The sequence below is a fragment of the Lipotes vexillifer genome, unplaced genomic scaffold (assembly GCF_000442215.2).
Source record: "Lipotes vexillifer unplaced genomic scaffold, Lipotes_vexillifer_v1.1 scaffold414, whole genome shotgun sequence".
Taxonomy (NCBI): Eukaryota; Metazoa; Chordata; class Mammalia; order Artiodactyla; family Lipotidae; genus Lipotes; species Lipotes vexillifer.
In genome coordinates, this window is record NW_006782864.1 from 3,122,815 (window position 1) to 3,150,493 (window position 27,679).

At 42.6% G+C, this 27,679-nt stretch overlaps 1 protein-coding gene across 1 annotated transcript in view; it reads right to left on the reverse strand.

The window, feature by feature from the left end:
• Positions 1-8,115: 8,115 nt before the first annotated feature.
• Positions 8,116-27,679, reverse strand: part of IDO2 (indoleamine 2,3-dioxygenase 2) — a 45,929-nt gene continuing 26,365 nt past the window's right edge. The window contains exons 8-10 of the mRNA XM_007455484.1: positions 18,054-18,105; positions 9,748-9,896; positions 8,116-8,471 (exon numbers count right to left, since the gene is read on the reverse strand). Of these exons, the coding sequence (XP_007455546.1) occupies positions 8,116-8,471; positions 9,748-9,896; positions 18,054-18,105 (557 nt within the window). The remainder of the gene's footprint in view (positions 8,472-9,747; positions 9,897-18,053; positions 18,106-27,679) is intronic.

Consider the following 27,679-nt stretch of genomic DNA (forward strand, 5'->3'; position numbering starts at 1 on the left):
TAACAGTCCCTGAAAATTCCTAATAGCACCAATCATAGCAGCAAATAGTTACATGGTGTTTGCTCTTTGTAGACACTGGTCCAAATGTTTTATGTACTGTATAGTAACTCATATAATCATCATACCCTATAATGTATGAATCATCATCACCCGGAAATTGACTCACAAAGATATCACAAATACATTGAATGGAGGAACTGGAATTTGTACCCAGGCAAGTGACATAGAAAGGAGGATGTTATGAGGAGATTTCTGTGGGCTTCGTGCTCTGTATGGAAATCTCTAATCCCAAATTTGTTTACTGCGTGGCTACGGGGCATTTTGCAGCATAGAATCTACATTGGCTTTTTTCCATTAGCTTCACATCAGAACTAATTCTCTGTTTTAATTTCTGTTTTGGAAATTAATGGACAAAAGGGAGATGATAAATATAGGCTCTTTAAGTTTGTTTTCTTTTTATGCTTGTTTTGTATTTTAGAAGAAGGGTGAATGTGGTGACAAGGAGCAGATCGGTTAGATGTCACATTGTCTGTTCCTTCTCCTGTCTCTGTCCACCCGAAAGTTCCCCTCCAGAGTCTGAATACAATTTCAGTGATTGCCCTGATAGGACATGTTTAAGTGAAGCATCTATTTGCCTGTGCAGATTTCATCCCTGTGTTCTTACCACAGTAGGAATTCCACAGGGGTCACACATGGCTCCGCATGCCGTGGATCGGGATGGGGGGTGAAGGAGGCAAAGAGGAGAGAAATATGTAATTGGTGATGACATTTTTCTTTTCTTGTAGGCAAAGCCCCAACTAGTCTCTTTCTAAGCCCAAGGCAGTTATTTGGCTTTTCCTGTTTGTAGTATTTATGTGATCTTCCTTTTCAATCCTTAGTTGTGTTATTAATCTTCTTTTCCCAATCCGCCAGCATTTAAGCTTCCCTGACAGTAAAGATTCTCATATAACAGTGGTCACTGAGGTAGGAAGAGGAATTCCTCTCCAACTTTCAAAACAACAGGGATTAGAGTTTTCTTTTTGATAAAGGAAACTCTTAAGAAGAGGAATCCAAGTTATCCACGGTTCTACCACCCAGAATATCCCTATTAAAAAATTTACAAATAAATAAAATAAGATTTGCTTTTATTTATTTACTTTTGGCTGTGTTGGGTCTTCATTGTTGTGCATGGGCTTTCTCTACTTGCGGTGCGCGGGCTCCTCATTGCGGTGGCTTCTCTTGTTGCGGATTACGGGCTATAGGCGCGCGGGCTTCAGTAGTTGTGACTCATGGGCTTTAGAGCGCAGGCTCAGTAGTTGTGGCACATGGGCTTAGCTGCTCCGCGGCATGTGGGATCTCCCTGCATTGACAGGCGGATTCTTAACCACTGCGCCACCAGGGAAGCCTTGATTTGCTTTTGGACACACAGAGAGCTGTCTGGATGGATTACTGTGGTTCTGTCTGGAGCCATGGCCCTGGGGGATAACCTCTCAAAATTCCCCAAGTCCTACTGTGGAGAAAGATAATTCTAAAACATAGGAAAAGCTTTTGTGAGATAGTTGGGAAACCACCCTTGCTCGGGCTGGTGCTGTCTTGCAGGTCGCTGTTGCCCTCTGGTGGTGACAGAGCAGTCTTGCAAGCAAAGTTTAAATTTTTCAAGCCTGGGACAGAGCGAGGCAATCCCCACCCCTGATGTTTGCCAGGGCCTCTGGGGTAAATGGACATCCATATGCCATGTCTACACATATGTAAATATAAATAAGGTAAATAAGATAAATCAAGCTAGCAAATTATTAAAAAAGGTTTCCATCATCCCACCTCGAAAAAGATACTTTCGTAATAAGCTGGGGGCCCCTCTTCAAGTTAAAATTCCCAGACCCCTGAGAATCCCATGTGAAAGCCGGAGGCCTGGAGACTGTGGGTGTCAGGCGTAGCTCACTCTTCCCAGCCCTGCTCTGTTGCACATCTCCAGGGACCGCACCCTCACACCATGACAGCCCAGCCTCCTGGCCAAGCACCATCCCCATCCCTCCTCTGCAAAGAGCCCCTCCTTCCCACGCACTCGCTGTGCGTCCACGGAACGAACAATGAACAGACCGCATCAGGACCAAACCCAGGAGAGGACTATGCAGGTTTCAGAAGCAGTCTTGGGACCCCTTGTGCAAGGATTCTGTGTTTCTCGTACCCAGAGCATGATCTAGAAGCTGGCAGTGGTGGAAGTGGTGTGGACTCTTGGGGGCAATTAGGGTGACCTGACTGGGTTGCCTGCATCTGTCCTGCTCTTGACACTGAAGTTCCATGTCCTGGGAAACCCTTCATCGGGATGTGAAAAGTCCCACTTTTCAATCTTGTGTCCAAAGATTAAAGGAGAAGGGCAAAATGCACATGACAGTCGCCCAAATAGGAGCTGAAAGTAACACTGTTTTCAACGTCAAACCGATGTGTTGTAGATTATCCCTCTTATACAGTCGTGGTCACTGGTCACTGATGTTGGCAACTGTGGTTTGTGGTTCACAGCCATAGGTCCCCCACTGATGCTCACTCCGAGGGATGTGCCTTATAATTCCAAGTGTTCACAATCTGTCCAACTTTGCCTGTGGACTGACTATGGTGTCTTCTTTGTATTGAGACAGTAAGAGAGTTTGATTTTTCACAGTGTGTCTGCTGTGATCATGTTTACTGAACCCTTTTGAAAAGTTTAGATAACTAAAGTGAGAATAATTACATATTATTGGTTTAATCAGTCCTACTCTTAACCACTACTCTTGCCAGTTAAGTATATTTTTGACGATGCTTATGTTCAAGAACTCAGTTTTTTAATGTTGCAGGCAAGCAGATGCTAAACTGCAAAAATTAACTAGCGATGGCATTTCAGAAAGCGATGATATCCGACTTCTTTATTAAGTTTACTGTTAAGCAAACAAAGAGAAAAACATTTCTTCCATTAGCAAAGCAAATAGGACATCTGTGCACAAGGAAATGCAACACACAATTTGGTGGGTGAAATTCATTGTCGTGGAAGGAATAATTGGTACAGAGAGTTTTCTATCCCAGATCTTAAACTGGATAAGATCTCACAGGCTTTAAACATTTCTTTGTTGTCATAGTTTACTTTCATTTTGATTTTAACCCTGGTTCAGAAACAACAGAAAGCAAATTACAGATTAACAGTGAGGAAAGGAGAACTCAGTCTCTGAACCTCTCTGTCTTGATATCCTATAAGTTGAGAGACCTTTGCAGATCTTTGCATCCAAGTTTGACCGAAGGCAGGCTGGGGATCAGGCTGGCGTGGGGCTTGCGAGCCCCCAGAGAGAGCATGACATGTTAGCTGTGTTTGTTTTCTTGTAAAATCATTCCTGAGTCCTCAAGTCCTCCCTGTCTTTCAGGCATTGTTGCCGCTCTTTTTTCCAAAAAAGACAAATAAAATTGTCTTGCCCCAAATAAACTCATCATTTTGAATGAAACAGTGGCTAATCCCTCATGTCCCTGAGGCCCCGTCTAAATAAAGACACTCATTTTTCAAAAATAAAAATAAAATTGTCATGACAAAAATAAATAAATAACCAACTTTTTTGGGGGGTTACAAAACTTCCTTTAGTCTGAAAGCCTGAATCTTTAAAAGTCTCTTAAAAAATGACCACACCCATCCTAGCCAGACAAGGGCACAGGATGGAAAGGACTCAGTGCTTCCTTGTCACCAGCAGTGGTGGGTGGTGGCAGCTGCCAAAGGGAAGTTGAGTCTCGTGCACAAGGCTTAGCACTTGAAGGCCTCGTCCCTCCTTCTCAGGGGAAGATTTGTCTTACATTCTCAACCTCGGAGCAGTGGGGTTTTATTGTTATTAAGAGAAGCAATGGGGACTTCCCTGGTGGTCCAATGGCTAAGACACTGGGCTCCCAAAGCAGGGGGCCCCGGGTTCCATCCCTGGTCAGGGAACGAGATCCCACATGCTGCAACTAAGACCTGGTGCAGCCAAATACACAAACAAACTAACAAATAAATAAATAAGTGAGGCAATGGTTCCATTCCACGCAGATCACCCAGCATATGGAGCCTTTAGTTATGACCTAAGTCAGCTTCTTCTAGGTGGTGTTCCTTGCTTCTCCCTAGTGGCTTCTACCCAGTCCACTGCTGCATCCCTCCTTGGCATGTCTTAGAGAATAGCTCTACGTGGTACCATTTTTTACCTCCTTGCCATTGTTACAGAGGAAGATTCTTCTGCTAATACGGAGTGTGGGGAGAGTGTGGAGTTAGACACCATAACTTCTCAAGGAAGCTGGAGATGGCTAATTTTATACATCTGCTTGGCTGGGCCATGATGCCCATATATTTGGTCAAACACTATTCTGGATGTTTCGAAGGGTGTTTGGAGATGAAATTAACATTCAATTCTGTGGACTTTGAGTAAAGCAGATTGCCCTAACCCTAGGTGGGTAGGCCTCACCCAATCAGATGAAGGCCTGAATAGAACAAAAAGGCTGATCTTCCCCTGAGAGAGAAGAAATTCTCCAACAGTGACCTCCAGACTTGAACCACAGCATTGGTTCTTCCCTGGGTCTTCAGCCTGGGATAGATATAGATGTGGATATAGGTACAGATACAGATATATATGTAGATGTAGGTATAGGTAAAGATACAGATACAGATTTAGAAAGAGTTGCTAAGCCTTCACTTTTGCCTTTTCTTCGAGCTTGCGTTAACATCCTCACTTCATCATGATCATCATCAAACCATTTCTACCATTAGTTATTTTTCCCACTGATATGGATTCCCTTTATCTCTAGAAATCTTGAGGAAAATGCATTCTCTTTTGTTCTGGAAGCTTCATTTTCACACTATGCCATAAAGCTGCAAACGGAACTCACGGGCCCTAGAAATCAAAGCTTGAACATGAATTAGGAGTTGGTTCTTTGGCAAAGGAGCTCTTCGGTTTGCATTGATTTCATTCTTGTGTAAAGACAACAAACAAACAAAGCATTCAGAAAGCTTTGAAAGACTACACTTTGTTCACTTCCGTTTCAGCCCCCTTTAATCTATCTGGTTTTCTAATTATTTAACATTTACTGAAAACCTGCTCAGAGCCAGGTCCTGTGGTCTCTTTGTGTGGACTTGGATCTGTTGAAAGGATACCAGGGAAGAGCGATCTCTGTTAATCCTGTCGCTCTCAGGGAAAAAAAAATTTTTTTGATTCATACAAACCTAGATTTAAAACCTAGACTGAACTGGCATGCTTTAAGTTATCAGTGAAAGGTCCTTATCATTATAGTATTTCAAGAAAAGTCTATGTTCTGTCTCACTTTGCTTGCCTATTTTGAGGTCATGTTATCTCTTTTCTTTACCAAGTGCAGGGATAGAGACAACTGGGTCAAACTTCCCTTCTTGTTCTTAGGAAGCCCTAGACATGGTTTCCTCTAGTTCAAGGCCCCATACATGAGAATAAAAATATCATAACCACCATTTAGTTCCTCTCTATATTAGCTCCCTTCCGTGATGACAGTGTTCCTTCTTTTACAAGTAAGTGAACCGCGGCTCTGAAATATTAGATAATTTGTGTCATGAAATGTGACAAAGCTGGAATACAACCCAGGTTTTTTCAGCTCTTTAAGCCCACACTTTTGTTACTTTCTACTTTCTAGGATTCCCAAATGATAAATGGTAATTTTATTGCCGTATAGACTCTGTGAATCCAAGAAGCTGGAGGACTGCAATGTTCTCTCTTGAACTGATGTCTGCACGATGCTCTGAGGCCCACCCCATAAACAAATAAGCTTCTATTAACTTTTTCCTCCATAACAAGAACTATCCCTTCTGTGACCTATATCCACCCCAAGACCAATCTGATCATCTTGATTGTTTAACTAACAGGAAGCTGAGGATGAGGGATATTCTAAAATTGGTCAAAAACCACATTGTTAACAAATGGATGAATATAGATATATCCATGGATGTATGTGTGACTGAATCACTTTGCTGTACACCTGAAACTAACACAATATTGTAAATCGACTATACTTAATAAATTTAAAAAATGGAGAAATCAGGATTCAAACACTAAATTCAGACATATTTTAAAGGTCGCACATTCTTTTTACCCAAGAAGGACATCGAGAAGGGGGGATGTTTTGGACCTCTTTGGACTGTGGCATACACACAGTCCAGGCAGTTAAGACAGCCTGGGCTTATTGATACCAAATTAGGGCAGTTAGAAAAGCAAAGTAAAGAGAAATAAATATATCCATGCTCATTTTATGAGTTTCACAGTCGACTTTTCAAACACAAGGACAACCTGCGGAGTGAAAAGGCTTTTGGAGTGATGAGAGCCTCGGTCTTCTGAGCTGCAACTCTGACTTAAACGGTAGGCAGAGAGGACCTCGTCAGACCCAGAGTTTCCCTTGGTCCACTCAGACCAGATGCTCTTGGCCCCTTCATGCCCACCTCCCCATTTTTTTGGCAAGGCCATGCCCTGGGAGGACGTGGGGCAGTAGGAGCCTTCCTGGCACCCCCAAGAAATATACTGGTTCGTGACTTCTTCTTTTTTTTTTTTTTTTAGACATTGCGGGTAGGAGTTTAGTAATTTATTTATTTATTTTTGCTGTGTTGGGTCTTCGTTTCTGTGCGAGGGCTTTCTCTAGTTGTGGCGAGCGGGGGCCAGTCTTCATTGCGTTGCGCGGGCCTCTCACTATCGCGGCCTCTCTTGTTGCGGAGCACAGGCTCCAGATGCACAGGCTCAGTAGTTGTGGCTCACGGGCCTAGCTGCTCCGCGGCATGTGGGATCCTCCCAGACCAGGGCTCGAACCGGTGTCCTCTGCATTAGCAGGCAGATTCTCAACCACTGCGCCACCAGGGAAGCCCATTCGTGGCTTCTTACCAAGGGCCCTGGGCATTGAGGAGAGTCCAGAAACCCCTGCCCCGCCCCCCATTGCACTGAAGAGTGGAGATTGTGCCTACACCTCTGGGCAGATGCTCTGAGCCGGTCTGGCAGTCGCCCAACGTTCCTGGGGGCTGTGGGAATAAGTCAGTACTTCTCCAGGTGGCGCGATAGGACCTGGAGGGCTGAGCATCTTTTCTGGCTTAGACAGGATGAGGCATGCTGCGGGCTCCATTAGACCACTACCCACGTAGGGAGGGGGACGGCTTAGCAGATGCTAACTTGCCCACCTGCCCGATGATCAGGTGCCTCTCCCTGATGCTGTGATATAGATCAGCCCTCCGGAATTTAGAATTAGCCCAGGGACATGTGTGTGCACAGTGAGGGCAACGCTAAATTAATGGAATTCATCCTAAGGTTAACGTTTTCTAGTTTTCTACTGCCAGGTGGAGTGAGATCTTGAGATATAAACCAAGTCAATAAAAAGTAACATTTATCTGCACACGACACATGTGGATTTCCCATGTATTCCCATTTCACTCGTTTACTTCCAAAGGGTCAACTCATTCATTTTACAGATACAAACTTTCAGCGTAAGGAGAAAGAATCATTCTTCTAAAAAGAAAGAAAGAAACCAAAATAGAAAGTACAAATTTCTGAACCTTGTGGCTAAGCCTCACCCGTTCCCATATCATTAACTTCTCGTTTCCACACTGGTGATTTCAGAATCTTATCATCAGCTTCCTCTTCCCTTCACATCTCCACTGGAGCATCTCCGAACTTCTGCCCCCAAATTCTGCACACGTGGGGAGAGAGGACTGTAAAATCCCTGCTGTAACCCCTAAGCCAGGACTCAGTATGGGCTGAAGTGAACCAACGAATGCAGGAATTTTTAAATTTTTTTTTTTTTTGAGAAATCAGCAAGGTGATCTGTCCACAAGCAATTTTATTTGATTTGTGAAATTATGTTGGTCTTCTAGAATAGGGGTACACTCATTCCTCCGTGGGGTTCTGAATGAGGGGCTCTCCAGAGCTGTTTGCTATTAACCAGTGATCAGGGAGGGAAAGACAAGTTCCTGGCCATGAAAATTCTCTCAACATAGGAGAAGATGGTGTTCTGTGCAGCGAGAACATGAACAGGTCTGAGGTCCCTTTCAGATTATTCCAGACAGAACCCTCATCCTCATTCTCCAGGCCCACCTGCTGTCCAATGAAAGGAGGATAAGGAAAGACCTGTGTGGTTTGCATTGCTGGGGAGAAGGGCAGTCTCTTAGCCACTTTGGTGGAGAATCGCCTCTATGGTCTTATCCCTGACACTCTTCAGGAATCTCACGACTGCCGTTCCGCCTGTGCCCCTCTCTTCTAAGGCCTGAGGTGGCCCCAGGAGATGGCTCGTCTTCCTGCCCTTTGCTTTGGGTGCGGCCGTGATGAGGTACTTGGTCACCATAGCGAGGTGGTAGCTGCGCAGGGCTGCCAGGGCCTCCACGCACTGGTTATAGGCTGTCAGAAGCTGGCTGTTTCCAGAGGACAGGATGTGGTCCCTCAGGGAAGGAGCAGAGTGAATTTCTTCTATGAAGGCCCTATGGGAAGGAGGCATGTAACCCCTCATTCTGTGCAGAAAATCAGCTGAAAGAAACAAGGCAGAACAATGTCATAAAACAAGGCAGAACGATGCTATAGCTCCACGTGGAAAGGTAAGAGAGCCTGTCTGCCTTCCCAGACATCAACACAGCAAATGCTGTTGCTGTTCTCCTAACTGCTCATCCTAATAGCGTCTAATCAACTTGGCTGGCTCTTTTGCATACAGACATCAAATCCTCCAAATGTAGATTGGAGATGAGGCAGGAAAAGAAGCAGCCCACCACAAATAACTAAGATGGAACTAGCTGTACCAGCCAAGGTATAAATATTTGTCATCTACCAAATGTGGGCAACATATCTTTCTAGTTACACATGAGGTATATCTACAAATGTAAGGCATGGACCCTTAAACTGATGAGCTGAATACTCTGCTAAATTTTGTTTCCTGAGTGCTTCGTTTTGGAGGGAGTGCTAAGGAAGAGGAAAGTAATGGAGTTTCTAAGGACAGGAAGATAAAGAATGATCAGCTGTTTTAGTAACAGCCTCTTGAAGTCAAATTGTTTAAAAATCAAATCAATAGATATTTATGGGAAATACAGGTAGACGAGAGATCATTTATAAGAAACTCATTATGGGATTAATATTAGGCATGGTACGTCAACTACCAACCTCATCAAATCAAAAGTCCGTGAAAAGTGATCATGGTTCTATAGAACAGACTTTTGTGGATGAGACTGGACCCTATGACACCAAATTCTAGTCATTTATTTTTTCTTAATCCCACTTGAAAACTCTGTACCAAGAACTGCCTTTTTGCAGCTGTTGAACATTAGGCTTGATGCCGGCAGATAAAGAAAAGAGCCATTTCAAGCTTGTAAAATGGCAGAACCCCTCTTCTGGTCTACATAGCCTTGGCTTGAGGCCACACCATTTGTACGGAATGGGCTTCAGGGGAGGAGCCCATCCCCATCCCCAGCTGCATCCAGACTTGGCAACATAGTATCACAGCCCTGGATCTGCAGATCTCTCCCCCACTCTACAGAAGCAAGCTACTGCCTGAGGACCCAAACAAAGTTACAGGGAACAGTTGGAAATATAGGAATGTTTTAAGATTTGGAAATAAAACCCGATATTCAGCTGAGCTCTGATACTAATTAGCTTGACAGTCCCAGATGGCAGGTGCACAGTCTCCTGGTTGATCTGGAGAAGTATAGACTTCCTGAGAGTTTCATTTACACTTGGACATATCAGTTGATAAAAACACCACTGTTCTTTCTCCCTGTTAAGGAAAAAACAAGAAAAAGAAAAACGTCCAACTTACCACTTTCCTTGCTGTGACGAACACCCAAGAATTCATCAAAGGCATGCAGCACTGTGCTCTGAGCAGCGCTCGCGCCGGAGTAATGCAGGGGCTCTTTGGAGACGCCTTCATATAACAACCCCGCAGGCATTGCTGGGTTATCCTTCCAGCTAGGCAAGAGTAAAAGTCAGAGAGAAGAAGTGGGTGCTAGGAGTTAAGAGTATATTTTCTGATATGGAAACAGAGATTGAGCGAGAAAGTGAACACAATTTCAATGGCAACTTTAGGGCAAGAGGCTGGATACCTTTGTAGGATGCGTACTTAAGCATTATCTTGACCCAACCTCTAAACAGGCCAGCCCTTCTCTTTGCTCATATAAAGGACTGTTCCAGAGAAGTAAAAGATATTTAGAGAGAAATCGTTGGCATTGGTCCTATGACATGTTTTTTGGAAAAATTCAACTATAAAGATGATGTCAGTGCTGATCAACAGGAACCATTAACATAGGGGACCTGGAACAATCTTCACTCCCTCTGCTAATCTCTACCTTGATGACCTTGATGCCCGTAACTCCACAAGTAGAGTTTTGAAAATACATGCGCGTGCACACACACACACACACCCCCCAATCACTGACACAAACACACAAATATACATACAAATATACCCACATCTTTTCCCTTCCCTAAAAGTTATAGCTATAACAGTTTTCACATTAAACTTCAGTTCTAAATACTACCTAACTTCATGGGAATGCTTTTATCAGATAGTTTGTTGATGGCAGGTGTTAATAATAAGGGTAGCAGCAAAGAGAACACAATACAGCCATGCAGGTCACCAGAATCTACAGTCAAGGACAGGAGGAAGGACCGGAATTAAGCCTCAGGTTAAATGGTTTTTCCTTCCTTCTCTCTCCTCTCTTCTCTTCTTTTCTCTCCTCTTCTGTCGTCCTGATTCCACGTCTTCATCTTTTTGTCCTTGAGTCCCCCTCTTCCTGAGGACCCAAGCCACTTTACTCAGTTCGCTGTCTGACTTTTTATAGGGTCTTGAACAGTCTCAGAGTGTATGTGGGTGACTCCACAATAAGACAGTCAGCAGCGCCAAGAACACACCACATCTGCCCTTACAATGCTTTACAGTTTACATATCACATTCACATCCATTTTCTTGTTTGTCCACTTTGGAGTAGATCAAGGCAGGCATTTTAAAATCCATTTTACAGATAAAGAAATAAAGACTCAAGGCACTAAGTCTCTAGGACCACATTGTTAGAGAGAGAGGGAACCAGAACTTGACCCCCAAACTTGTCATTTTCTAGTTTCACTTCCCAAGACCACCCACGTGTAAATGTCTACTTTTACTAAAGGACAGAATCTTTCTCTTTTATTGCCGGGAACCCTGTTGTTAAGGGTTTTAAATAACAGGCTTATGTTGATGTCTCTCCTTCTTCCTGTAATTCTACAAGCCACTCTGCTGGAGAGAAGGGAAACACACGCGGCACGCACACACAAAAGCCGCAGACAGACTGCTCATCTCGCATCCATGACCTTTTCCAAATACTTCCCTGAGGTAGGAAATGCTATTGTTTTCTTTGGGGGCTGTTTTGTGTTGCCTGTTCTGTGGTTTCACTGGATGAATATCGTAGTGGCCTTTGCAGTTGGAGCAATATTACTATGGAAAGGGATGACATACGCACAGCAGGACAGGGGACAAGTTGGAGGAAACCAGGGAGGATTCTAAGATCACAACCTGCTGTAGCTCTTAGGAGAGAGCGCTCTATCTTAAGCAGATATGGAATGGAGTCTCAGCTTTGATACTTAGTAACTCTGAGCCTTGGGTGAGTTAATTAACTTCCTGGAGCGTCAGTTTCCTCATCCCAGTAATATTAGTATCTACCTTACTGGGTTGTGAGAACTAATTAAAATAATACCTGGTCCGTGCCTGAAAACTATTAAGCATTTGATAAATATTAGCCATTTTATCATATTATTCACAGTGAATTTTAACCTCTGCTCCCTCCTTTTGTAACTTTGTACAAACCCTTCTGAGTCTCAGTTCTCCTGACTTGTACCTACTTCCTGAAGCTGCTGGAAGAATCAAGTGGATTCCACAAAGGTCTACTGACTCCGCAGAGTTCAGGACACTGGTCCAATAAAATTTCTAAGCAACATTTTACGGGGCAGAAATATTGAAGACCAGACCACTATTGTGTGGTAAGTGGACCAAACACAATGGCTGTACTGGTTCAGATTTTTTCTCTGTAATCCTGTTGATGGTCTCATATAGTCACCTTGGTCTCCTTCCCTTCACGACCACTTATAAGTGCTGGACACTCTCAGGACTCATTCCTTGGGCTTCTCACTACTCTCACTTCCCAAGTGATCTCATCTAAGTCTCTTGGATTTCAAAGCCAACTATATTAGGATTATTGACAAATGTGCACCTGGACCTGGATCTCTGCCCTATATTCCAGAGACACGTATTCAACTGCCTACTAACATCTCCATGGGAGGGGACACATCCCAAACTGACCTCTCGATTCCCCCTTCCTTTTGCCAGACCTGCCCCTCCCATGTCTCCACCTTCAGAGAAAGGAAAATGGCAGCTCCATTCTTTCCATGGACCCGGCCACACACCTCGAGTCCTCTCTGAAGGACCTCATTCTCTTCCATTCTACGTGCAATCCAAGAGCAGATAACTTCAGTCCACATCCAGAACTGCCTGTTTCTCAAGGCCTCTTCTGCTCCTGCCTAGTCCAGGCCACCACCCTGGACTGTAGTCAGAGTTTCTTAGGTGCGTTCCTCAGTCCATTCTATTCCCCACTCAGAAGACAGAGTGGCGATTTGCGACTTCACGCAGCTCGTGTTATTCTTCTCAAAACTTGCCTGTGGTGCTCACCCCACTCAGAAAAGAAGCCAACGAACCTCTACGTGATCTGGTCCCCCCATCGCTGTATTTCTCATTCCCCCCACATTTACTCCATGCGAGCACTGCTGGGCTCGGTGCAGCTCTTCCTCCAAAAGTGCTTCCACCCCAGGGTCATTATGATGCTTGTTCCTTTCAGGCAGAGCAGGCACCTGGGTGGTTTGCTACTCTTCCTCACCTCCTTCACATATCTGCTTAAGCATCCTTTAGAAATGTGGCATTCGCAGATCACAATAAATAAATAAGAACTTCGGCTACCACCCCTAACACTCCATAATGCTCTATTATCCTACTTTAAAGTTTCCTGTATCTCTTCTTATTGTAACACATCGAGTATGGTATTGCCTTTGTTATATTTATTTATTCATTATCTGTCTCCCGTGATTAAAATGTAAGCTCCACAGAAGTGAAGTTGCTGTTTTTACTACTCCATTCCCAGCACCTAGAACTGTGCCTGGCATTTTGTCAGCCCTCGCGAAATATTTGGTCAATGAATGAATGAAACAATAGCACTCTATAATTAGGTATTATCTACGTAGAATACGTAAATCCAAGTGTATTTGTTGAAAGGACCTGGACAGCTTAAAAGATGATAGAGGAAAAAAGAGCATGAAATATAGCAGAGGGAGGAACACTCCCCAACTCATTCTACAAGGCCACCATCACCCTGATTCCAAAACCAGACAAGGATGTCACAAAGAAAGAAAACTACAGGCCAATATCACTGATGAACATAGATGCAAAAATCCTCAACAAAATACTAGCAAACAGAATCCAACAGCACATTAAACGGATCATACACCATGATCAAGTGGGGTTTATTCCAGGAATGCAAGGATTCTTCAATATACGCAAATCAATCAATGTGATACACCATATTAACAAATTGAAGGAGAAAAACCATATGATCATCTCAATAGATGCAGAGAAAGCTTTTGACAAAATTCAACACCCATTTATGATAAAAACCCTGCAGAAAGTAGGTATAGAGGGAACTTTCCTCAACATAATAAAGGCCATATATGACAAACCCACAGCCAACATCGTCCTCAATGGTGAAAAACTGAAAGCATTTCCACTAAGATCAGGAACAAGACAAGGTTGCCCACTCTCACCACTCTTATTCAACATAGTTTTGGAAGTTTTAGCCACAGCAATCAGAGAAGAAAAGGAAATAAAAGGAATCCAAATCGGAAAAGAAGAAGTAAAGCTGTCACTGTTTGCAGATGACATGATACTATACATAGAGAATCCTAAAGATGCTACCAGAAAACTACTAGAGCTAATCAATGAATTTGGTAAAGTAGCAGGATACAAAATTAATGCACAGAAATCTCTGGCATTCCTATATACTAACGATGAAAAATCTGAAAGTGAAATCAAGAAAACACTCCCATTTACCATTGCAACAAAAAGAATAAAATATCTAGGAATAAACCTACCTAAGGAGACAAAAGACCTGTATGCAGAAAATTATAAGACACTGATGAAAGAAATTAAAGATGATACAAACAGATGGAGAGATATACCATGTTCTTGGATTGGAAGAATCAACATTGTGAAAATGACTCTACTCCCCAAAGCAATCTATAGATTCAATGCAATCCCTATCAAACTACCACTGGCATTTTTCACAGAACTAGAACAAAAAATTTCACAATTTGTATGGAAACACAAAAGACCCCGAATAGCCAAAGCAATCTTGAGAACAAAAAATGGAGCTGGAGGAATCAGGCTGCCTGACTTCAGACTATACTACAAAGCTACAGTAATCAAGACAGTATGGTACTGGCACAAAAACAGAAAGATAGATCAATGGAATAGGATAGAAAGCCCAGAGATAAACCCATGCACATATGGTCACCTTATCTTTGATAAAGGTGGCAGGAATATACAGTGGAGAAAGGACAGCCCCTTCAATAAGTGGTGCTGGGAAAACTGGACAGGTACATGTAAAAGTATGAGATTAGATCACTCCCTAACACCATACACAAAAATAAGCTCAAAATGGATTAAAGACCTAAATGTAAGGCCAGAAACTATCAAACTCTTAGAGGAAAACATAGGCAGAACACTCTATGACATAAATCACAGCAAGATCCTTCTTGACCCATCTCCTAGAGTAATGGAGATAAAAACAAAAATAAACAAATGGGACCTAATGAAACTTCAAAGCTTTTGCACAGCAAAGGAAACCATAAACAAGACCAAAAGACAGCCCTCAGAATGGGAGGATGAATGGATAAAGAAGATGTGGCACATATATACAATGGAATATTACTCAGCCATAAAAAGAAACGAAATTGAGCTATTTGTAATGAGGTGGATAGACCTAGAGTCTGTCATACAGAGTGAAGTAAGTCAGAAAGAGAGAGACAAATACCGTATGCTAACACATATATATGGAATTTAAGGAAAAAAATGTCATGAAGAACCTAGGGGTGAAACAGGAATAAAGACACAGACTTACTAGAGAATGGACTTGAGGATATGGGGATGGGGAAGGGTAAACTGTGACAAAGACAGAGAGAGGCATGGACATATATACACTACCAAACGTAAGGTAGATAGCTAGTGGGAAGCAGCCACGTAGCACAGGGAGATCAGCTTGGTGCTTTGTGACCGCCTGGAGGGGTGGGCTAGGGAGGGTGGGAGGGAGGGAGATGCAAGCGGGAAGAGATATGGGAACATATGTATATATATAACTGATTCATTTTTTTGTGAAGCTGAAACTAACATACCATTGTAAAGCAATTATACTCCAATAAAGATGTTAAAATAAATAAATAAAAGGAAGGCATCTACTTTCAAAACCTATATTTTCCACCTATGATGAGATTAATATGAGGAAGAAAAATTGGGTTTCTCTGAATAGCCCAAGGATTGCTCCCATGCATTCTCAGGCCCAAACTGCTGTTTGTGAAGAAAAGGAATTAGTTTCCTTACAAATCTCTGTAGGCAAGTTTATTTTTAACATTTCTTGTAGCATATTTCTAGCAAACCCCAGAAAAGGGGAAGTTTAAACAGAAAAAAAAAGAAAGGAAAAGAGATGACTTTTATCCATAGGGGCTAACTTCCCTGAGAAATTTGACGTGAGTGAGAAATAAAGGGACTATGTTTCATGTACAGATGGAATTTCTTAATGCTCTTAAATAAAAATGTTTCTTTTTAAAGTCAACAAAAATAATGAGTCAAGCATAAGACAAATCAAGAACACAGGAGCAGATTTAGATTTTTGAAGACAACCCTACTGGGAACTCTCAACAATCCAGATGCTTCTGGCCTCCAACACATTTAGGATTGGCTACTGGCCACTTAGTTTAGCTATGTGGGAAACAATTTTGAGGATCAGAAATAGAAAAGAGGAATTTATGTAGATCACAGATAAAATGCATCACTGACCCAGAACTTATCTTAAGGAAAATGAAGTCACCCTTTGGTATCCATTTAACTATGATAGATGGAATTCTAAAAACATTGTCCCAAGATTCCCATTCTAACTCCTAGAACTATTAATGTGATAAGACAGCATGTCTGTCGATATGATATATTATAAGGCAAGGCAAAAGGGACCTTGCAGGTGTAATTAAGGTCACTAATGAGAGACCTTAACATAGACAGTTATCCTGGATTATCTAGGGGAGATTAATCTAATCACACAAGACCTTAAAAGCAGGGAGTTTTCTCTGGCTGATGACAGAAGGAGAACTCTGAGAGATCTGAATTACCAGAAGGATTGGAAATATCATTGCTGACTTGGAAAGGATACTGGAGGCTTCTAGATGCTGACAGCAGATTCTGCCAGGAAAGCATGAGAGACCTCAGTTCCCAGCCCACAAAGAGCTGATTCTATCAAAGACCTGAATGAGTTTGGAAGTGAATTCTCCCCTAGATTCTCCAGATAAGAGCTCAAGCCCAGCAGATCCCGACTTCAGCCTTTTGAGACCCTAAACAGAGAACCAAGCCAAGCTCACCCAGACTTGTAACCTACAGGAATGTGAGATAATAAATGAGCCTTGCTAAGTTGTGGTAATTTCGTATGGAACAGTGGCAACTAACCCAAACTCAGAGGGCAGACTGAAGCACGAGGAGATTTTCCAGAATTAGGTCTTCCTAAAACGCAGTCTGTTTAAAACGTTTTGGAAAAATGGCCCTTTTGTTCTCCCCTCTAATCCTACCAAAGCCTATCTGCATATTTTGCTTAATATTTGTTGCTAGAATCTCTATTTTACGATCAGATCTTTGTATTGACCCTGACTACATGCAAAAGATACAGAGAGCAAAAAGAGTTCTACAGGATGAATAATCCCTTTGTCGGGGTTTCAGGAGTGAAGGGTACATAGGAAGGTCTAAATTCTGAGATATGCTCTCAATTCCATTCCTTTGCTCTTCCCCTTTCCTTCTCTTTTCCCCATAAACCAGGTACCTATTACTCTCAAGTTATTCCCTAGAAACTTTGCTTCCACTCACCACCCCTACAATGAGGGGTCCCCAGCCAGGCTGGCCTCCCCTGAGACTGTCTCACACTACAGACCTACCCAGTCTAGAGAAAATACTTAATACACATGGTCACTCCCTTCGTGCACCCATGGAATATACCACTAAATCTACTGATGAATCGGTACATCTATTGATGTTGGAATTCGGCATGACTCTTGCTACATCCAGACACAACTTCATATGCTTCCTACCAACAGCGTTTCAGGCACCTCCTAGTTATCAAGATGGTGCTCTAGGTGATGTCTATTTCACATTTTCACCTCTTCCCTCCATCACCTCCACCTTTCACTCTTCACCATTAAAACAAAAACAAAAACTTAGTTTCTCTCAGTTAATGTGAATAGGAAAGCAATCTCATTAAAACACGTCACGTTATGACAAATGTATTCAAAATAAGACATGTATCTAAGAGTAGAGTTCTCTATCTGGAGAAATTGCAGGCCAGGTGACCAAAGAAGAATACCAGAAATATGAAAAACTGTCTTTGGGGTATTAGCTATTCCAGGAATGTTAGAAGGAAGCTTTTAAGCTACTGCCTATGCCTCCACCTGCGTGCATAAGAGGCAGGAGAAAGGATATACATAATCGAGCTTTGTGGGTGGCGCACTGGGCTTTTTTCCCCTCTGTCATCCAGTGGTTTTCTAAGAAAGATGAGTACACTGAATCGAAAGTGATGGCCTCAGGACAATTACTCTACACTTAAATATTCAATCCTTCAGTGTCATTTGTCATGCAAATGATACCCCACTTCTTTTATCCAAGAATGGATCCAGGTGATTCCTTTGTTAGCAAGGGTTACTTGGTGTGTTTCTTCCTCTGGGAAGCTTCTGTCTGTTTCTCCCCTCATAAATCTGGGAAAGGCTACAGATGCCTCATGCAGGAAAGAGCTGAACTGTACTTACCCAGAGAAGAACATCCGGATGACTGTGTAAAATGTGTCTGGATCTACATAATCTAGAGGAGCAATCAAAATGTGGACTTTACTACAGGCAAAAAAAGCAATTGGTTCCATATGCACGGGCTCTGCTGCCTCCCAGGACACCCCCTCTATCTGATCTGCACAGAAACCTGGAGGGAACACAGCAGCAGGAGGGGGAGGAATGTTCCCTTCTGTCTCCCCCCTCGCTGGCGCTGACGGGAGGGATAAACGGTTCCAAATGCTGCCTTTTTCTATTTGTGGTTACTTCCCTCTTGTGCTCTTAACAACAATCACCAAAAAGAGAGGTCAAGGCCATCTTTTAAAAATTAGTATTTTAAACAGACAGAGAGAATGAAAGAATGTGGGAAGCAGAAAGGAGAAAAGCAGAGAGAAAGAATCTGCTCTCTTCAAGGCTTTCAGAAGAGAGGACCACTGAACCCCCGGGTGCATTTCTGTGTAGTCAACAAAGGGCAGAGAGTGGAGGATCCTCTGCTCAGGCCCTGCCACACTTGGTCGGACACAGGCTCACTCATTAGTCCGTGCAGCTCGTTGTGTGTGTGTGTGTGTGTGTTGTTGTTGTTTCTGTTTTGGGGGGTTTTTCTTTTGACGGCGCCACATGTGGGACCTTAGTTCCCCAACCAGGGATCCAACCCATGGCCTCTGCATTGGAAGCACCTAGTCTTAACCACTGGACCACAGGGAAGTCCCTGTGAAGCTCATTTTGAATCTAAGCCAATGCGTGGGGATAATTGATCCCACTAGCTTATTAACTTGTGTGTGTAAAGAAGCACGTCCTCACATTTGCACCGAATTTCTTTTCCTCCACTTTTGAACGTTATTCTCTCTTCTTCTCACAATGGGGCCCCTCTGGGAGCTGACATGTTTCTCTCATCCAGATTCCTGTCTATGTCTCTTTGTCTCGGAGAAAACAAGAAACATCTTTTTGATGAGACCTAAATAATGGCATCTCTATACCATCAATTTACCTTTTCCACCATCACACCTGATCTCTGGTCTTCCATCTCTGTCTTCTCTGAAGCCCCCTGGGCTCAGGTAACTCACATCTCCCATCAGCCTCAGGGCTTCCCAGGGCCCCTGAGGGCTGTCACATCCTCCCTGCTCATTTGCGACACCATCCCATGTGCTGGACTTTTCTCTGGGCCCTATTTCTGGGTCTTTCCCATTTGGTGCTCTGTTCCCACAAATGTGCTAAGTACTGTGTACAAATTTTTGCTGAAGCAGTAATGACTGGAGATAATTTAATGTTTTACCCAACTTATCATATTTAAGGAGGAAAAGCCAAATGATTATTTCAGTAAATGTGAGATAAATTTTTTTTATTTTTTTGGCTGTACCACATGGCTTGCAGAATCTTAGTTCCCGGATCAGGAACTGAATCCAGGCCCTCGGCAGTGAAAGCACAGAGTCCTAACCACTGGACTGCCAGGGAATTCCCAAATGTCAGATAAGTGTGATGTAAAATTTTCAATAGATATAAAAAAATCCATTCATGATTAAAACAAACAAAAAATTTTAGCTAATTAGGAATAGGAGGGAACATCCTTAATCTGATAAAAGGAATCCACAGAAAGCCTCCAGTGCATATTATAGTTAACATTGAAACATTAAAAATGTCTTTTAAAATGTCGGACAAAACCAAGTATCAGCACGTCCATTCAACACTGTGTTAGGCATCCCCTCGCCTGAAGAATAAGAATAAAAATTGAAAGAAAAAAGTTATAAGTATTTAAATGAAAAAACAAAACAATGTTATTCTCAAATAATATGATTTCTACAAAGAAAACCTAGATAATCAACAGATCATCATTAGAATTAATAAGAGTGTTTATCAAAGTGCTAGATTCAAGGTTCATACTAAATATCAATTTCATTCTATAAACCAAGAACAAACAGGAATTAGTTCAATCAAAAGATGCCATATTGGCTAGAAACAAAAATATAAAGTAACTATGAATAAAGCAGAATATATCTAAATCTCTTATGTTGAAATAAGTCAAAGTAATGTAAGAAAATGTGTCTTTGTTCATGAACAAGAAAACTCAGTATCAGTATCCAGGAAAATAAATGTATCTAAAGAAGAGTTTTTTTGTTTTGTTTTGTTTTTATTGTACATTCAAATATTTAATGTAATTACTGATATATTTTGGTTATATATACACTTTTATTTATTTTGTCTTTGTCTCCTATTCTCTGTTCCCTTTTTTCTTCTTTTTTGACTTTCATGAAAAAAATGCTTTAAATTATTTTATTTCCCCCCTTATTATCATTAGTTTCCCCCTCTTAATGCTATTCTTTTAGTGGTCATTCTTGAGATTACAACAGATATCTTTGATTCAATAGATCTACGAAATTTAGTACTTTTACCACTTCCCAATCAATACAAGGTCTGTATAGAAAGAATATTTTATCCTATTTAACCCCTTTGCCTTTTGTGCTATTGTTATCACTTATTTTATTTCTACGTACATTTTAAACCTACATTATTATTGTATAAATTCAATAATCATTTGAATTTAACCACATAGTTACTGTCTCTTGCTCTTCATTCTGTCCTGTGTTTCTGTGCTTACATCTGGAATCTTTGTACTTTTGCCCGAAGAACTCAATTGAATATTTATTTTAGTGTGGGTCCTTTGGCAATAAGTTTTCAGAGTTTTTATTTGCCTGAAAATATCTTTGTTTTAATTTCAAATTTGAAAGATATTTTGGCTAGGTGTGTAATGCCAAATTGGAAGTTATTTTCTTTCTGCACTTCAGTGGTATCATTCCATTTTCTTGGTTTCTTTTTCTCTGTTGATAAGTCTTCTTATTTCTTTAAAGAAGAGTTTTCTATCTGGATAAATTTCAGGCCACGTGGGAAGAGAACACCCAGCAATATGACATGATTCCGAGAGCATGTTAATGTCTTTACGTTAGTCTCCACCTGTCCATCTGCCCTGATCAGAGGACAGAAGGACCAGATAGAATATCAAAATCAGGTAATTTTTCTCCAAATTAATATACAGATTTAATGCCATTTGAGCAAAATTCTTAACAGAATTTTTTATTGGGATTTGACAAGCTGATTCTAAGTTTATATGAAAAGCAAAGGGTCAAAGACAGGACGTGCACAAAGGGTCAAAGACAGGATGCGCGCCCCTGGAGAACAGCAAGGTGAGGGGGATTTTCTCTCCCTGAAAATGGGAAATACTATGAAGCTATGGTTCATTTAAGACAGATGGCTTTCGTGGGGGGAAAGACAAACAGATGATGAAACGGAATAGGGGGTCTGGAAAGAGATCCAATCATTTAAGAAAATCTGATGTAAGACACTGTCAATATTGTAGGTTAGTGATTATTCACAGAAGGGAAATTGAATTTATTTCCTACGTCATACTTATAGAGATAATAATTATATGTGTATTAAGGGGTGAAAGGTGAAAGACAAACAACATCAACTACAGAAAAAAATGTAGAAAAATATATCTATGACCTCTGATTATGAAGTTATATCTTATGCCAGACTTCCTCAAAATAAACTGTTACAAAGAAACTATAAATACTTTGACTATATTTAAATTAAGAATTTCTGCTTTCAAAAGGCAGAATGAGACAAACCACAACATTTGCAATCCATAACCAACAAAGATCACCCTCCAGAGGGCACCCAAAAACTTATTAAAGGCAATGAGTAAAAGATAAAAGACATTTCCAAAAATAAGGAAAGCCATGCATTTCACAAATCAGGGACACACGCGATGAGCACGCAGGAGCACAGGCCCTTCCACCCCCATCCCAGACACACAGACAGTTAACTCATTAGAAAACAGGGAAATGCAACAGTGACATCATCAGCATGGCAGAATAAGGGTTTTCTACTGCCTTCCCCCCAAAGAACATTGTTGTAGACAGTCACCCGTGGATAAGACAGCCTTTGTGGAAGTCCAGGAGTCCAGCGAAAGCTTCCAGAACACCACTGGAGCAAAAAAAAAAAATCTAAGAGTGGATGCACTGAAGAGGGTAAGAAGAATATTTCACTTTACCCACATCACCCCTTCCCCAGGGCAGCACAGCACAGGGCCAAGAGAGACCTTCTTGGCACACTCCTGAGGGTGGCAAGAGTGAGCCTTTGCAGATAGGTAGCGAGCAAGTACAGCGGGACTCTGTGGGATTGGGAGAAAGCAAACACACTTGAGAGTTTAGCACTGCCCTAGGGGAAGCAAAGGAAGAATATCAGCTCCTGACCTGGCTTTGCAGGATCAAAAGAAGGCATGCACGACGATGAGTACCAGAAATACTGCCACAAGAGGGAGCAAAAAGACTGGAGCAGGTGTATCCATAGAAAGTGTAAAAACGCCTCAGAATCCCTACCAGGGCTGATGGAAAGTATTTCTCTCCCTAAACCAGGTAGAGAACACCTATTAACGTGGGGCTGGTGAAGGACAAGAGCCACATAAAAACTCTTGCTTGTGGATCTGATGTATGTACACTTGGGCTAAGAAGGGCAGTTCCTGAAAGCCAGTGTCATTATCCTCCAGGGAGCATAGAAGACCCAAGAAGACACCTGAGTTATGTCTCCCCCCTTTCCTTCCCTGTGTCTTCCTAGAGGAGTGGAAAAATGGTCCCATGGACTGCAGTTTCTGTCCCGATGGCCAAGCCCAGGTGCACTTAGTGGATGGGGCTAGATGTCTTCCAAAATTTCTATTGTTATTGTTCAGAAAAACACAAAACACTTTGGTCAAGTATCTTGTTCTTTTAAATCTAAGTGACTCTCAAGAAAAATACAATGCCTGCTTTTGATTAGTTCACTCTCATCTCATTTTATCATAAGCATTATTTTTGTTTTGCTTGGAAAACCTAAGGAAACTTGCTTTTTCAAATTTTCGGGGGTAGAGATTTAGGTTTTATACTGAGAAGTGGCCTTTAAACAAAAGAAAACTCAGCGAATCCTTGCTTTGGGTCAGTACTAAAGCCACAGACCCAGAATCACTGCAGTATTTTCATATGACATTATTAATGTTCATTATGGTCATCCCACCCAGGAAGGTAGGCTCAGCGGTAGCTCACGGGCCCAGCCGCTCCGCGGCATGTGGGATCCTCCCGGACTGGGGCACGAACCCGTGTCCCCTGCATCGGCAGGCGGACTGCCAACCACTGCGCCACCAGGGAATCCCGTAATTCCCACTTTTAAAGCCACGTATTTCCCCTGAATGTCTCACCATCACCTTAAATGTGACATGTTTCAAAGCAAGTATTGTTTCCTTTCCCCGTGTTCCCTATTTACTTTGAGAATCAATCTGCCAACCAAGCAGAACTTGATTCAATCTTCCAAATAACGTATCTTTGCCAGAGGCCTCATGACTTTTTTCAACCAGCTTTGAAATCATATGTATGTATATAGCCTTGACCCCTCCTCCTGCCTCGGCTCACACCTAAGCTCTGCCAATCCTCAGCCCTTCCCCTTGGGGAGTCTTGTTTATTTCTCCTGTTGCAGCCACTGCTCCATCCCTTGCCCCATTCCTGGGTTTGGCAGCATTGCTGATAGGGTTTAAGCCGCTATATATGCCTGGATGAGACCAGGGCTTAAATCTGAGTGTAAACAGGAGTTAAGTAGGCAGAGGGTGAGTTAGGAAGAATGTCTGAAGCAGAAGGAATAGTCCGTCACAAACCTTGAAGTGGAAGTTCTTTTCAGGAACTAAAAGCTAGTGTCAGAAAGAGTAAGTGAAGGGAAAGATGACGTGAAGTAAATTAAAATTAAAATAGCCTGGGGTCAGTTCATCTTGGGTCTTGCAGAATAGGTTAAGGATTTTGGCCTTATCCTTAGAATAATGGATAAACTAGTGCTTTTGGTTGAAATCTAATGTGATAGACACTTGTAGTTTTAAATTTTCTAGTAGCCATATTTCAAAAGGTAAAAAGAAATGGGAAAATTAATATCAATACTATATTTTAGTTAATTCCAAATATCGAAAATATTATCATTTCGGTATGTAATCAATATAAAAATTATTACTGTGGTTTTTAAAAATAATTATTTGAAATCCGGGATATATTCTTATAGATTTAAAATTTATTTTATACTTAGCGTGCATTTTAATTCGATGCTGAATTTTCAACAGTTAAGTGAAAAGTAATCTTTCTAACAATAAACCTGCGTCTAACAGAAAAGTATGTGACACTGATTCAGTTTTTCGACTTCAATTTCAATTAGCTAAATTTAAATACAATTAAAAATTTAGTTCCTCTGTCACACCGGCCATATAGCAAGTGTTCAGTGGCCGCGTGTGGCTGGAGGTTACCATATTGGACTGTGCCAGGAGGGCAACGGGAGGGTTTTAAGAGTCAAAGTGATGCAACCGATCTGCACTCCTAAAAGTTGATTCAGGCTTCTGTGAAGAGCATGGATTCGACTAGGTAAAGGACAGATGAGAGAAAGGATTGAGAAGGCCACTGCAGGAGTGCTGGCAGGAGATAATGATAGCCAGGTGCAGAGGAAGTGATGGTGGAAACAGGGAAAGGAAGAGATGCCAACAGTACTCCAGAAAGAGACTTCCCTTTGCTGTAACGGAATGTTGTTTTACTTGGACCTATCCTTCCCCTGACAAAAACAACATAAGCTGGGTAAGTGTGAAAACATCCTAAAGGCCATCCAAGAGCTCAGAAGACAGAAAGCAACCACCATACGAAAATTGCAAGGGAAAGCAGAAACCCAGGGAGGTAGAAAAGAAGACCAGCAGAGATAGTTTTCCCTGAAATCACTTGCCCATCCAGGTTCGCCAGGGCTCTGGTTTAGTGGCTTCTCTGTACGATGGGAGCCCTGGTCCCAGCTTTGGTGAGGAATTTTACACCAGACCCTCCTCATGTTATCCGCGGAGCCCCAAATGCCTATACTCACAACCTCCGAGTGAATCAGGGCCCCGCTGTACCCCTGTTTGCCACAGGAGACAGAATTAGAACTAACTTTGGCACCAAGCCAAGGAGGATTAAAAAAAAATCTGTCCCTGAAAAGTTGTGACCTTTTCTTTTGCACATTTTTAGCCCAAGTTCAGTTGTTGGGTCCTTACTTGTTCAACATGATTTAAGATGATCCCGAATTTTAGAGTTCCAAAGAACCAGGAAGAACCAAATACAAATATTTCTCCTCCTAGTCCCAAAAGCCTGCCTACAGATGATGTTTCAAAGACAATGAACATTAGAAGGTGAAAACAAAATCAAGCATAGAGAAAAACATGACAACCACTGTGAGGACTGAAAAAGAAAGAGAAGGTTAAAAAACAAGAAGGAAACAGAAACCAGTTTCAAATATTAGAGTGACCACATCTTTAGGCGTGACTTTGAAAATTCCTGGAAAGGAGGGTTTATACAGGAAGGGAGTACACAATTCGTGCTGAAGTTTGGCTCAGAAAGATGAATCGTTGGGTAAGCTCCATTTGGGGGAGGAAAGCAGTGCAGCTGGGCTCTATTTATCAGGCAGAAGAAATTCAACAACCATAAACCACAATCAATCACTAACAAATCCGTGCGATTCCTTACACCTTGCAGTTTTTATTGTTTTTTATCATTTTTATAATTTCACTTTTCTGGTTACTGTGGCTGCCTAACAAACCACTCCAAACTCAGTGGCACAGAATAACCATCGTATTACGCTCATGGACTCAGGGCAGGAATCAGGGCGAGACACAGTGGAGATGGCCTGTCTCTGCTTCTCAGTGGTTGGGTCCTCCGCTGAGGAAATGGAAGAGTGAGGATGCCTGGAAAGTGGGAACTTAGACTCATCTGAGGGCTTATTCGCCCCTGAGCTAGGTGCTAATTGGAGCACCTACAGGTGGCCTCCTTGTGTGGTTTGATATCCTCATTCACAGCCATGGTGGCCACAGAGTAGATGGACGTTTTACATGGTGGCTCAGTATACAGGGTGGCAGCTGCATCACTTTTACTAGCCTTGTCTGGGAAGTCACGCTGTGTCACTTCCGCTGAGTTCTACTGATCGCGAGCATGCCACAAGCCCGCCTACGTCACAAGCCAGGACACAGGCTTTGATGAGAGGAATATCCGGCCACATTGTAAAGGAGCCCTGAGGATGGATGGTGTTGTTGTGGCCATTTTTGAAAACTGCAGGCTGACACATTCATCTATTTCACTGCAGTGACTAGTAGTGAAACCTTTAAAATACATGATTTCGGGCTTCCCTGGTGGCGCAGTGGTTGAGAGTCCGCCTGCCGATGCAGGGGACGTGGGATCGTGCCCCGGTCCGGGAAGATCCCACATGCCGCGGAGCGGCTGGGCCCGTGAGCCATGGCCGCTGAGCCTGCGCGTACGGAGCCTGTGCTCTGCAAAGGGAGAGGCCACAGCAGTGAGAGGCCCGCGTACCGCAAAATAAATAAATAAATAAATAAAATAAAGTAAAATACATGATGTCTGTGTGGGAAAATTTGCCTTTGGGGGACACAAGGGAAATCACCCCATTACCTGCCCAGGCCATCAGACCTCCTGCAGAGGATGATCAAGAAAGCATCAGGGTTGGCCTGGGCTGAATACGTGACTTTGAAAATGAGTGCTAGGGAAGCGTGTGAGAGCCAGACAGGGCTGTGCCACCTTACTGGGACACGCCCCGGGACAGGGTGGAGGGCCTCCTGTGACCTTCCAAACCACTCACTTCTGCTTATTCGTACGACCTGAAGACCCTGCAACGCCCCCCTAGTGGTCTTCACATCCTGAGTAATAAACGCAGGGCATCTTGCAAAAGTAAAATCCATCTCACTAAGCTGGGAGAGCTTGTTTGGCAGGAGACCTACTGATGTGATCGGGAGGAATTTACAATTAAAAATCAGGCAAATGGGGAGATGTGAGTCAAACGTGTAAAACAGGGGCCTTGAATGGAAAGAATACATAACCCTGTGACTTCCGACGGACGTCCCAGAGAGTCTGGGATGACAAAGAAATCGATCCTTTGAATGAAAAGTCATAAAGCTGAGCACCAGCCGGTCTCTGGCTCCCTCCCTCCTGCCCTGTTTCCTACAAACACTCTCTTTTTCCAGAATCTGTTTTGTTTTCCAGTGAAGGACTTAGGGAAACTGATACTTAGCTGCTTTTCCCTTGTTAAACAGATCATGCCTATTTTCACCCTTAAATTTTTGAGATTCTTCTGCTAGGGGAAGTTGAAGAGCTGCCCAGACATTGGAGAGGAAGGCAGTTGCCAGGATAATATGTAACCAGTTGCAGCAAGGGTGGGCCCCTTAAGTGGCCACACTTGTGGTAACCCATCCCTGCACTGGTCACAGGGGAGAGCTGAAGAAGCCAAGGTCAGCCATGTCCTCCGGTAGCAGGGTCACTGCTGGATAAAGCAGGTACAAGCCACGTTGTGTGCCCTGCCCCTCCTCCCAAGCTTCGTGCAAGACCTCAACACACAAAGAAATACATGACAGCTGAAGAGAGGAAATTAGCCTAATCACAAGAAAATAGAAAGACTAAACCAGGAGAATATCCCTGCCAACTGAGAGATCATTTTCCAATAGTATGAGCGGCAGTTACCTAAAACAAAACTAGCACAGCAGTGCCATCTCATGGACGTTGCCAACCTCCAGGCCCTTTCTCCCCCCCCCCCCCCCC